Source organism: Girardinichthys multiradiatus, chromosome 7 (genome assembly GCF_021462225.1).
Source record: "Girardinichthys multiradiatus isolate DD_20200921_A chromosome 7, DD_fGirMul_XY1, whole genome shotgun sequence".
Taxonomy (NCBI): domain Eukaryota; kingdom Metazoa; phylum Chordata; class Actinopteri; order Cyprinodontiformes; family Goodeidae; genus Girardinichthys; species Girardinichthys multiradiatus.
Window position 1 is genome coordinate 31,891,670 of NC_061800.1, and position 13,709 is coordinate 31,905,378.

Here is a 13,709-nt window from a genome sequence, read left to right on the forward strand (position 1 = left end):
CACCGGAACTGCCACAGTCTGCCGCAGGGTGGCACGGGATTCCGCGAGGATGCCAGAAGGTGCCAGACCGGCCATAAAAGCTTGCCAATGCGGTTGCCGCTGTTTTTGTGGAAGCTGATGCTGATTATCGGCAAATGGGATGTCATTATTGTTATAGCCTGTTACCTTTAAATAATGATTTCATTATTGATTATTATTTAATAAACAGCTTTAGACCCATAACATAAGGTGATTGTATTTACTTGACATGGAAAATAAATAGCACTATGTGTATGTGTGACGTGTTGAAAGGATGACGACGATTTATTGCACAAACAGCCGGTTTATTATAGAGCATGAGCGGGCGGCTATTCTGAATCGTCACTCAGAGAAAATTATAAATAAATGCTTAAAAACACGCTGGATGTCCCAAGCCATAAGGCTGCCACCGGAACTACCAGTTCTGCCTGCCACTGCCACAAATTGAGCTCGGCCCTGCTGCAATTCAATCAATTTCTCGGCACGTTTGCAATGTAATGCAATGCAGACGTGCACAGCGCCTCCCACCGAACAAGATGGGTAGCTCGGTCAGCAGGGAGCTGAGGAAGGGCGGCTGCTGACGTCACTCTTCTGCGCCCGCAGGTCGGAATGCTTTTTCGTTTTCGAGTTCTGGGCAGTACTTTGCGGGCAGACCACGAAAACGAAAAAGCAATGTCTGCTTTGTTTTCTTTTTGATTATGGCATAAAATGTGCAGTCGTGAAGAAGAAAATGCAAATGCAAATAGGATGATTGATTACTAATTTTATTTATGGGTCAAATAACGCAGCCGCATTCTTAAAATGAAAAAGCATTTCTGGAAATGCTTTTTCATTTTCAAATTTTACATTTCAAATTGAATTTTGGTATCTATTTGCTGTGGCATATTTTGAAAAATAAATCTCAAAAGTATTTTTCTTTTTCATTTTAATGAAGTGAAAGAATGAGCAGTCTTGAAGAAGAAAATTAAAATGCAAATAGGATTATTGATAACTAATTTCATTTATGAGTCAAACAATGCAGCCACATTCTTAAAATGAAAAAGCATTTCTGAAAATGCTTTTTCATTTGAAATATGGTAACGATTTGCTTCCATATAACAGAACCCCTTACATGAGGTATGGCTAGTTGCTCTTTTAACTCTTTGTGTTAGATGTTGGTGTCACATTTCTCATCTTTCATGACAGTTGAGTCTTGCACTAACATCTGCTAGATTATTAGAATATATCATTTTGGTTTTAAGAATCTAGTGTATATTTGCTATGTTTGAGTGTTTAAAGTCTTAGTATTTAGTCCTTAACTGAAAACCCTTGCACCACAGTAAACAATTAAGATGTGCATATATCTCATCTTCGAGGATTGTTCTCCATCCCCCACTACCTTTTAAGCTGTAATGCTGTGAGTCATTTGTCCTGTGTGTGTGTGTGTGTGTGTGTGTGTGTGTGTGTGTCTGTGTGTGTATAGATCTGCAGCCAGAGCTACTAAGTCAGGCGACACTTTCAGAGAGCCAGTACTTCACTTGTTGCCATGGTGTTTAAATTCTTCCACCTCCCACCCCTTACTCCCAGATCTCAGGTGCTATGGCAACTGTCACACAAGCATTGATGACCTCAGTATTTACCATTAACACAATGAGGTTCCCCCACATCTCTTACTTTGTGCCTAAAAAATTAATAACTAATTTAGTGTAGACTATGAGACAGATATAACACAAAAGTATAAGCTGCTTGTCCTGCAATAATATGTAGTTTATGTTTTAATTATTCAATCATTTATTGTTTTACCCCTTGCACATGCTTCACAGTTATTTTTAAATTGCTAAATTCACACATTATGTGATTTCTGTCCTAATTTGTAAAGTAAGATTTGCTCTAAAATAAGTTGTTTTAATCTCATTTTAGGTTGTAATATTAGGTTGTAATATTAGGCTGTAATATTAGGTTGTAATATTAGGCTGTAATATTATAACTATTTGTCATAACAGCCTGTTTATTATCTGATAGAGCTCCGCACACTGATGCTGCTTTACATAAATTACAAAAGAAAAAAAAACTAATAATAAAGAATGGTTTTTCATTTTCTGGTTGATTAATATTTTCTATGTAACAAAGATATGTAAATCCAACTCATCTACACATTTCCTTGGTGCAGATTGCCTATCAAATACATTTTAAGACTTTTGTATTAATTAAGAAAATTATAGTTTTTCTTAGACTGAGATTGTGTCTTATTATATGTCAGAATAATTTGTACATAAATGTAAAAATACAAAATGCAAAACTGTCATTGTTCCATCTGTAGTTGTGGGTTGCATATTGCAAATTGTTTTACAAACAGGTGGGATGACATTGTTTGGCTGTGGCTGATGTCCAAACCATCCCATGGGTTGGTTGGTCTTTATGGGGACCTCAGCTGTCTATAGGGCACAGCAACCTGACCTTTTAGAGCTCTGTCTGTGAAGCTTAACCTCAGCTGCTCATCAAGCACACACAGCTGTCTCATGCTGTTACAGAGAATCAAATCAGTTGTGAAAATAAAATAAGGCGACCTTTAAAGGAGGCAAGAGATAGCCCACGTTCTGAAGCAGCTTAATGTTGCCTGACAACTAAAGTTCAAGAAAAGAATTGGAGTAACACTTATGCGATAATAACCCATTTTCTTTACATCCCTTCCCTTCTTTTTTTACCACTTTTTTTGATTTTTTTTCTTTTTCCAGAGAACAGATGCACGGGGTCTTCCTCAGGTCATTAGGGTTCCCCCAGGATCCAGCGGTACAATTATCACCCTTATCTCCATGGCAGTGGTTGGAGGTGTACTTGTACTGGCCATGGGCATAGCATGTTTCAGGCACTATAGCCTCCAAGTGGCCAATGGAAAACTTGGCCTACAGCCAGAAGGAGGAGCAGACACACACTTTGACTACCAGGTGAGACTATAAACAAACCTAGCAGGAGTATTTTGAGAATTTATGTCTCAAATATGATGGTAATTTACTTTTGACAGACCTCTTTTTGTTTTATTCGTTTCCATTTTTTTATGTTCAAGTACAATTGAGAAAGATGTAAATGTTTACATGGAAAACAGACTACTGTGAAGAAATCGCTCTTATTAGAAAACTATGCTGAATATATCCTTCATTTTTCTTTAAATTGGACTTTATTTGCTTTGTTGCTCATTCAGTACTAGTATTTTTATTTTTTTGTTGGGCTGTGTACACTCCATTGTAAAGTATTTAGACCCCATGAACATTTTTAAGTTGTATCACAAGTCAACACCAAACTTTATTATATTTTATCGGGATATTATGTAATAGATCAACACAATGTAGTGCATCATTGCAAAGTGGAAAAAGATGATGCATAGCTTTCAAAGAGTTTCACAAATAAGAATAAATTAAAATAAGAAAATTGTGGTGGTGCAGTTGGTAGCACTGTTGCCTTGCAACAAGAAGGTCCTGGGTTCAACTCCTGGCCAGTGGTCTTTCTACATGAGTTTGCATGTTCTCCTCATACATCCGTGGGTTCTTTCTGGGTACTATGGCTGCGACCCTGTACAGAAGAAGCAGGTATAGAAAATGGATGGATGGCATGCATTTTAATTTTAGACCCCTGAGTCAATCCATTGTAAAACCACTGTTGCACAGTCTTTTGGGTTTTATTTCTACCAGCTTAACACATCTAGGAACTATAGCATTTTGACCATTCTTTTTTTTTTTAAATAGCTCAGGTTCGGTCAGATTGGATGATGAGCATCTGTGAACATCCATTTTCAATTTTTGTAACATCAAACAAGCTTTCTTTCTGCCTTTAGCTCAACTCAGTCCAGCTTCCCTGTCCTTGCTGACGAAGAACATCCGCAGAGCATCATGCTGCTACCTCTGTATCTCACCATAGAGATGGTGTTGTTAGGAGGATGTGCTGTGTTAGTTTTTCACCATGCATTGTGCTTTGAATGTAGGAAATAAAATTCAACTTTGGTCTCATCTGACAGACTGTGCCCCTACTTACTTGGTTTGGACATACTTTGTCAAACTGCCAACAGGACTTTTATGGCTTTCTTTCAACAGTGTCTTTCTTCTTGCCAGATTTATAGTGTAAACAACAAATAGTAAATCTTGTTGATAATTTTTTCCCATCTGAACTGTTTCTGGTCCAGAGTTACCATGGGTCTCTGGGGTGCTTTTCTGAATAATCGTTTGTTTGCCCACCCTGTAGTTTAAGGGGACAATCAAGGACTGGAAAATGTTTTATAACCTAACCATGCTTCACATTTCTACATAATTTTATCTCTCACCTGTCTGTTGTGTGCTTTGGTCTTCACGATGCGTGTTCACTAATCTTCCCTAACAAACCTCTGAGGCCTTTACAGAACAGCTATATTTATAACAAAACATTGCAGGTGGTTTAGGAGTATCAGAGACAAAGGGGCTGATTACCTATGCTCCACACATCTTTCAGATTTTTACTTGGAAAATTCCCTTCCACTTTAAAATTAACTACCACCAAGTAACCCACAGGAAGACAATATTTATTAATTTGTTAACTTCTGAGTCCAACTGGTTGCACCTGATTTTATTGAGAAAAAACAGAGTAAAGGGGACTGAACACAAATGTGGATATACTGCATACTGGCCTTTGTATAATTCAGGCACAAAAAGCAGGCTAACTCGACAGAGCTAAATTCATCTAACTTACCAAAAATAACACAGTTTGACAGAAAATAATATTAATAGCCACAACTGAATACCAAAAAACAGTTAGCTTAAATCTTGGCCTATAGCAGATGATTAACTAAAGGATGATGCATCTTAGAGACCCTGTGTCAGTTTTTGCTTGATTTTATGCCAGTTTGTTTAAGAGTTGAATTACATCATATCTGCTGTAGATAGTTTTTGAGACCTGATACCTTTTATTTTGTTTTCCATTTTTCCACTTGGAAGGATTATTTTAAGCACAAATTGCACAACATGCTGTCATTTTCAGGTACCAAACTGAAAATGAGTAGGAGGGATGCTAAAGTCTACAAAAAAAAAACTGTAAAACTTTTACTGATGTGGTCCCTTTAGAAATCTACCAGAAAGTCAGTGTCCTTGGAAGCAAAATGAAGAAATTGGGGATTAATCTAGTGCTCTGCACATTACTCTAAAATGCAGTTTATTGTGTAAAGCATGTAAAGTGTCATTCACATTAAATACATGCATTTTATTCCTCAGGAGCTGTGTCGGCAGCACATGGCATCCAAATCCTCCCTCTGCCGCCAAGACTGTGTTGGAGGGGTGAGTAGTGGCATGACAGGACCTGCCACAGGAACCGGAGCTGGCGGACGGAGGGGCACGGACACATCGCGTGTCAGCAGCGTGTCCTCCCAGTTCAGCGATGGCCCACAGCACAGCCCATCCTCCACTCACAGCTCTACCCCATCCTGGAGTGAAGAGCCAGCCCAGTCCAATATGGACATCTCCACGGGTCACATGATACTAGTGAGCAGACAACAGAACACTCCACAAGTGGAATGGAAAAGTATGCTAAGGTGCATGCTGGGTAAATATAAATTTTTCTCATGGTGGCAGGCATACATGGAGGATCACCTGCGTAACAAGGACCGACTGCAGAAGGAGTGGGAGGCTCTGTGCTCTTATCTGGCTGAGCCCTGCTCTGTAGCTGTGGCTCAGGAGCCTGCCAACATCGACAGAAATCGTCACGTTGAAGCCCTCCCCTGTAAGTCACCAAAGAAACCCTCATTTTGATTATTTCTGTCACTGTGTTTGCACTGCAGTGTGAGTGCTGATGTAAAAAAGCGGAAAGAAGCACCAAAATGAAACATATTGGACATTTTTTGAAAACTGTTTTAAACACCATTTGGCAAAACATTCTTTACAAAAAGTATTGTTTCTTTTTCAGACGATCACTCCCGTGTGAAGCTGAAGCACGAAGTAAACCCCAATAAACAAGATTACATCAACGCCAGTTTTATTGTAAGAAATCACTGACATATCACCAGTATGTCAACATGATCTCACTAAAGAGCATACTTTTATTTTACAATAATTTAATGTAAAGATTTTATAAGATCTACTATCTGAACTATAAAGAATAAAAAAAATAAAAAAAACACCTAACTTCTTGACATGACAAGTGGAAATTGAATATAAAATATGTGAAACCTGTCTGTGTTTCATAGTTTTAGCACCCTAACCTAATTTCATTGATTGTTATTGTGATAAATTCTTGCCATAACACATCTAAATGTCCTTACCAGTAAACTTGCATGACTCAGTTTTCTCTTTCTGCCTTCAGTTTGATCATGACCCTCGCCAACCAGCCTATATTGCCACGCAGGGACCTCTGCCCCATACTGTTGCTGATTTCTGGCAGGTCGGTTAGGCCTTTTTTATTGGTTTTTTATGTGGTTTATTTGCTTCCACTCTGTTATTTTGATGTATTTGCTCTCTACAACCCTGTATAAGAAGAAAACTGTAGCATAGTGTATGGGATGTTATATATAAAACAATATAATATACACTAGGTAGGATCAATACAATTGACATCACATATTTTATTTTCCCTTTTTGAATCCATGAATCAATTTCCTGCTACTTGACAATTATGCACAATTTTATGTTGTTCTATTTTATATTGTATACAAATATTTTCTTAAGGCACTGTGAATCCCATAAATCTAATGCATAGTTATGAAAAAAGCTAGAAAAAAAGATTTAAATATGCATTATTATTAATATATGGGTCTAAAAGAAAACAGGATATTTCACATATTTAACCTCCATGTGATAACCAGAGGGGTTTCTTTGATATGCAGATGGTGTGGGAGAATGGCTGCACAGTGATCGTGATGATGACGGCTCTGGTGGAAGATGGGGAGAAGCAGTCCGAGCGATACTGGCCTGATGAAGGTTCTTCACTCTACCACATCTATGAGGTTTGCTTTCAGCTGTTACTCTTTAATACGTGATTTTGAATCACAAAGAAATGTAAGAAAAAATATTATCCTGTTTCTGTAATATGTACATTTAGTGGATTTTCGAGAGATTACAAGTCTTTTATGAGCAAGACATTTTAACCCCCTTCCCTATTTTTGTCCTGCTTGTGTCTTTTTCTCATCAAGGTGAATCTGGTATCAGAACATATCTGGTGTAAAGACTTCCTGGTGCGCAGCTTCTACTTGAAGAATGTGCAGACGCAGGAGACAAGAACATTGACGCAGTTTCACTTGCTGAGCTGGCCGGGTGACGGTATTCCCACCTCCACGAGACCATTGCTCGACTTTCGCAGGTATAGGAACTGCACACTCAGCAGGAACACCTACTCCATTTCCACATATGAAGGTGCCACATAACTGAGTTTTTTTTCTATAAATAAAAAAGATGTGGTTTGTTCAATGTAATGTTTAACCCCTTTTCATTACCTTCATCAAGTTCACATTTTGGTTTGTTTTCTTCCCAATCATAGACCACTATAATCAAATAAGCCATTCTTACTTCTCATTTCATGCCACATCCATCCATCCCCTTGCCTCCCTCTCCCTCTCTCCCAGTGTGCAGGTTGATACGCTTGTATTTTAACATCTCCCAGTGTCATTTTTGTGGTTTGCAGCTAGTACTCTGGCTCCAGTTGCATAGTCACAAAAATGAGCATTGGGAGGTGTGACTGGCTGCTGCAGGCTTCTCCTTCTCCTCCTGTCCTATCCCCACAACCTCATATGAAACCGACAGCTTTTACATGCCCTGTTTGTGTGTCCCCTCACCGCAGATCTGGTCACTTTTATATGTCATTTCACACATTTCCATATTTTTATTCCTTCTTCTTCCACAAGGTTTATTGTCATTCATTTTAAAAATAATTCATATGAGCCTGTAACTGGTTAAAAGGCCTCTAAGTGTACAATGCCTTGGAAAAGTTCTGAAATCTATTGAATGTTTTAATTTATTGTTTGCATTTCAACACATTTCAAACACAAACATTTTTGTGTTTTACTAGGATTTTGTGTGATAGACCAACAATAAGTACTGCACAAATGTAAAGTGAAAGAAAACAATGTATGTGGTTTTAAAATGATTCTGCTAACAAAATCTAAAAATTCAAGTGCAACCAATTTATTTTAGAAGTCCCCTCATTTGTACATATTTCCTATCTGTGTGTTATTTAACCTCAGTATAAATATGAGTCGTCTGTGAAGGCACCCAGACAGGTGAGGGACAAGAGAGGTTTTTAGAACAATATCCTAAGCACTGAACATATCCCAGAAGACTGTTCAAACCCTCAGTCAAAAAATAGGATGGATATGGCACAGCTCCAAAATAGCAAAACATGACTGTCCACCTAATCTGACAGGATGGGAGATAAGAGCATCAGTCAGAAGAGTAACTCTGGAGGAGCTGCAGAGGTCCACAGCTCACGTCGACACGTATTTGTCTTGTACTCCCAATAGCTGGCCCTTATAGAAGAGTGTTAAGGAGAACCAGTTTAACAGTAGGCACAAACCATGTGCTGGACAAAGTAAGCATATGAGATGAGACCAAAATTTTTTTTTGGCATACATGCAAAACTCCTAATGATGTGAAGAGGGCAATCCTTGAAGAAAGCCTGTTGCAGACTGCAAAAGATTCGGAACTGGGGAGAAGCTTCACCATTTAATTGAAACATACAGACAGAGATAGAATGAAATAGTTTAGATTGAACTATGTTCATTTGTTAGAAGGAATCAGTCAAACTCCAGAGCTAAATCCATTTGAGAAACTGTGGCAAGACTTGAACATTGATTTTTCACAGATGTACTCTGTCCAGAGTATTTTACATGGACGAATGGGCCAAACTTTCAGTCTTCAAAGGTTCAACTCTGGTGGAAACATTGTAGCTGTAAATGGACTGAAAGTTGATTCTACAAAGAGTTGACTAAGGAACAGGGATTACAAATGTATGCCACAATCTCACCATTTTGTTTGCCTTAAGCATTTAAAACCATATATATTTTTTCTTCCATTTACAATTTTGAACTACTTTGTGTTGTTGTATCACAAAAAATCCCAATAAAATACAGTGATGTCTGTGGTTGAAATGTGGCAAATGTGGAAAATGTTTCCTGGGTTTGGATACTTTTGCAAGGCACTATACATTCTACGCATTTAATGATCTTTCTAGCAGATTGCAATTTGTATATGAGTATGTGTATTTATCTTTTTCATTTCTTTACAAAACCATGTTATAATGTCTGTGATTTGTAAAAAAAAAAAATAAAGCCTCTCTGTTCTTTTTCCATTTTTCTTCCCTGTCCATTGGTTATTCTTTTCAGGAAGGTGAATAAATGCTACCGAGGTCGATCTTGCCCCATTATTGTTCACTGCAGGTACAAAAAATATCTATATACAGCATATGCAGCACGAATGTTATCAGTTTAAGTAAACAATTTTTTAAAAGTAGCTTACTTTTGTATTTGGTAATTGATGCAGTGATGGGACAAGCAGGGCTGGCACGTACATCCTCATTGACATGGTGCTGAACCGCATGGCCAAGGGTGAGTCACTCACACACACACACAATCTTAAGAAAACACTTCCAAAGATCCAGTTTTGGTACAGTTGGTTTATGTCAACATTATTTAACATAAATTGACAGCAGAGGGAGCAATAGTCACAAATTTAGATGCAGGTGCATCTCATTAAATTAATCCAAAACGTTTACGTATTTAAATAATTTAATTGAAAAAGTTAAACTTTACTTGTGTAAATTCATTATATGCAGAGAGATATATGTAAAGTTTCAGTTGTTTCAGTTGATCATAATCAAAACCCCAAATTCAGAAAATGTGAATATTCCATACATTACTAGAGCGATGAAAAAACCCTTTTAAATTCAGAAATGTTCCCAATGCCCATGTACTGTAAGTTTGTGTTTGACCCCAGAATGAGAGCAATCCCTTTCAATACCTGGTATCAATGCCATCACTGTTCCTCTTCTCATTAGGAGTGAAGGAGATCGACATCGCAGCCACACTGGAGCACATCAGAGACCAGAGGCCTGGACTGGTTCGCACCAAGGTACCAGATGTTTGTGTGTGCAGTGTTTCAACTTGCTTTTCTGTCTTTTATGGAGGAAGCTGATCATAACCCAAATGTCTTGCTTTCCTTTGCTCCTCCTGATCAGGACCAGTTTGAATTTGCGCTGACAGCAGTTGCTGAGGAGGTGAACGCCATTTTAAAAGCTCTGCCGCAGTGAGACGCAGCAGCTAAGGAACATGACCACAACACACGCAGGCACACCAAAATACATGCTCCAAAGGAGATTTTCGTCAGATCTGTTTCCTCTAGGGTTCATCATGCTGAGACATCTGCTCAGCCATGCAAAAATATTAATGTCGTTACAACTGCGTTTCCTCATTTAGTTTGTTGTTTTTTTTAAGCTTTTTGGGGACTAATGACATGAAAAATGGGTGGTGATTGGTTCCTGGCAGGATACAGATAGGACCATATTTATTCACAACTACAGTGCAAATGTAATATCTTTGCTCTCCAAAAAGTCCTCCTAATTACAAAAGGATGCTGTCATCAGATGTAAAATTAAAATATTTGTGCCTGTTTGAATGCAGATTTAAGTTTTACACAGTTTCTCCCAATGGTGAAGGATATGTATGTGGCCAAACAGTCAAAGAGGAGATAATATGCCTCCATATGTCTATTATGCCAAAAAACTTATCAAATTTAACAAACTTGACTTTTATGCTGCATTGATAGGTTGACCAACATTAAAGCCAAATGTCTATTACATCCACCAGGCAAAGTAAGATTACTGTTGATTTTAAATCTTTGGATGTTGTGTTTTGTGTCACAAAAACTATAAAATGTCAATTGTGTCAATTTCTGGACAATTTTGTACTTGACTTCTGAGGCTTTGTCTATGACTTGCAGATGTAAGTGTTCGCTTCCAGCTCTGCTTCTTTGAGTAATGGATGCCATCTACTGACATCACCAAATCTTTCTAATTCTGCAAATCTTGCTTTGTTTGTGTTCTTTTACCATTTTTGTCAATGTGCGCCCCTGTGATTAATGTAAATAATCCATGCTGATGATTGTTTATGTCATGTAGCAGACAAATAGAAAATATCTATAAAAATGTATTTTTGACTTGACCTAAATAAATTTGTGATGTGATGCAGCAGAAAAAAATAATTCCTGTGTTGTTGGTTTTACTTTGCAGTATGCTTTAGACAATGATGAGGTTAGATACCCCTCCTTGAACCGTCACCTTAACGTGGTGGAGGGGTTTGAGTGCTCAAATGATCCTAGAGGCTATGTTGTCTGGGGCCTAAATGCCCCTGGTAGGGTCTCCCATGGCAAACAGGCTCTAGGTGATGGGTCAGACAAAGAATGGTTCAAGAACCCCTCATGAAGAACAGAATACCGAGGCACGTGATGTCGCCCGGTACGGCGGAGCCGGGGTCCCACCCTGGAGCCAGGCCTGGGGTCGGGACTCGTCGGAGAGCGCCTGGTGGCCGGGTTGCTCCTCGCGGGACCCGGCGGGGCCAAGCCCGAACGAGAGACGCGAGGCCATCCCCCAGTGGGCCCACCACCTGCAGTTGGAACCGTGAGGGACCGGTGCAAAGAGGATTGGGTGGCGGACAAAGGTGGAGACCTCAGCGGCCCGATCCCCAGATGCTTAGGCTGGCTCTAGGGACGTGGAATGTCACCTCGCTGGGGGGGAAGGAGCCTGAGCTTGTGCAGGAGGTCGAGAGATATCGACTAGAAATAGTCGGGCTCGCCTCCACGCACAGCGTGGGCTCTGGAACCCATCTCCTTGAGAGGGGTTGGACTCTCTTCTACTCTGGAGTGGCCCACGGGGAGAGGCGGCGGGCTGGTGTGGGTTTGCTTGTTGCCCCCCAACTCAGTCGTCTCGTGTTGGGGTTTACCCCAGTGGATGAGAGGGTTGTATCCCTGCGCCTTCGGGTTGGGGAGAGGTCTCTGACTATCATTTCAGCCTACGGGCCGAGTGGTAGTGCAGAGTACCCTGCCTTCTTGGCGTCCCTGTCGGGGGTGCTGGATAGTGCCCCTCCCGGGGACTCCATTATTCTGCTGGGGGACTTCAACGCCCACGTGGGGAACGACAGTGACACCTGGAGAGGCGTGATCGGGAGGAATGGCCTCCCCGATCTGAATCCGAGTGGTGTTTTGTTATTGGACTTCTGTGCTAGTCACGGATTGTCCATAACGAACACCATGTTCAAACATAAGGGTGTCCATCAGTGCACTTGGCACCAGAACACCCTAGGCAGGAGGTCGATGATCGACTTTGTTGTCGTATCATCAGACCTTCGGCCGCATGTTTTGGACACTCGGGTGAAGAGAGGGGCTGAGCTGTCCACTGATCATCACCTGGTGGTGAGTTGGATCCGCTGGAGGAGGAGAAAGCCAGACAGACTTGGCAGGCCCAAGCGCATAGTGAGGGTCTGCTGAGAACGCCTGGCGGAGCCCTCAGCCAGGGATGTATTCAACTCCCACCTCCGGGAGAGCTTCGACCAGATCCCGGGGGATGTTGGAGACATAGAGTCCGAGTGGACCATGTTCTCTGCATCTATTGTCGATGCTGCTGCCCATAGCTGCGGCCGTAAGGTCTGCGGTGCCTGTCATGGCGGCAATCCCAGAACCCGGTGGTGGACACCGGCAGTAAGGGATGCTGTTAAGCTGAAGAAGGAGTCCTATCGGCTGTGGTTGGCTTGTGGGACTCCTGAGGCGGCTGACGGGTACCGTGAGGCCAAGCGTGCTGCGGCCCGGGCTGTGGCAGAGGCAAAAACTCGGGAAGAGTTCGGTGAGGCCATGGAGAAGGACTACCGGTTGGCCTCGAAGCGATTCTGGCAAACCGTCCAGCGCCTCAGGAGGGGGAAGCAGTGCTTTGCCAACACTGTTTATAGTGGGGGCAGGGGACTGCTGACCTCGACTGAGGACATTATCGGGCGGTGGAAGGAGTACTTCGAGGATCTCCTCAATCCTGCCATCACGCATTCCGTGGTGGAAACAGAGGCTGGGGACTCGGGGTTGGACTCTTTCATCACCCAGGCTGAAGTCACCGAGGTGGTTAAAAAGCTCCTCGGTGGCAAGGCTTCGGGGGTGGATGAGATCCGCCCTGAGTACCTCAAGTCTCTGGATGTTGTAGGGCTGTCATGGTTGACACGCCTCTTCAACATTGCGTGGCGGTCGGGGACAGTGCCTCTGGACTGGCAGACTCCTGTAGTTGGAACACACCCTCCGGTCCCCCTTCTTATGATCACACTCCTCAGCCTCCCTGGTAAGGCCTACGCCAGGGTATTGGAGAGGAGAGTCCGACCGATAGTCGAACCTCGGCTTCAGGAGGAACAGTGTGGTTTTCATCCCAGCCGTGGAACAGTGGACCAGCTCTACACCCTCTACAGGGTGCTCGAGGGTTCATGGGAGTTTGCCCAACCAGTTCACATGTGTTTTGTGGACCTGGAGAAGGCATTCGACTGTGTCCCTCGTGATGCCCTGTGGGGGGTGCTCCAGGAGTATGGAATCGGGGGCCCTTTATTAGGGGCCATCCAGTCCCTGTACGAGCGGAGCAGGAGTTTGGTCCGCATTGCCGGCACTAAGTCGGACCTGTTCCCAGTGCATGTTGGACTCCGGCAGGGCTGCCCTTTGTCGCCGGTCCTGATCATAACTTTTATGGACAGGATT

At 41.7% G+C, this 13,709-nt stretch overlaps 1 protein-coding gene across 2 annotated transcripts in view; it reads left to right on the forward strand.

Moving 5' to 3' along the window:
• The window catches only part of ptprna (protein tyrosine phosphatase receptor type Na), a 28,938-nt gene extending 17,743 nt beyond the window's left edge, over positions 1–11,195 (forward strand). For both annotated transcript variants that reach the window (XM_047371458.1, XM_047371460.1), the window contains 11 exons: positions 2,733–2,942; positions 5,229–5,495; positions 5,586–5,733; positions 5,917–5,990; positions 6,313–6,390; positions 6,833–6,952; positions 7,139–7,305; positions 9,323–9,376; positions 9,480–9,544; positions 9,994–10,067; positions 10,174–11,195. In XM_047371458.1, the coding sequence (XP_047227414.1) occupies positions 2,733–2,942; positions 5,229–5,495; positions 5,586–5,733; positions 5,917–5,990; positions 6,313–6,390; positions 6,833–6,952; positions 7,139–7,305; positions 9,323–9,376; positions 9,480–9,544; positions 9,994–10,067; positions 10,174–10,245 (1,329 nt within the window). In that variant the 3' untranslated portion in view covers positions 10,246–11,195. The remainder of the gene's footprint in view (positions 1–2,732; positions 2,943–5,228; positions 5,496–5,585; positions 5,734–5,916; positions 5,991–6,312; positions 6,391–6,832; positions 6,953–7,138; positions 7,306–9,322; positions 9,377–9,479; positions 9,545–9,993; positions 10,068–10,173) is intronic.
• The last annotated feature ends 2,514 nt before the right edge of the window (positions 11,196–13,709 follow it).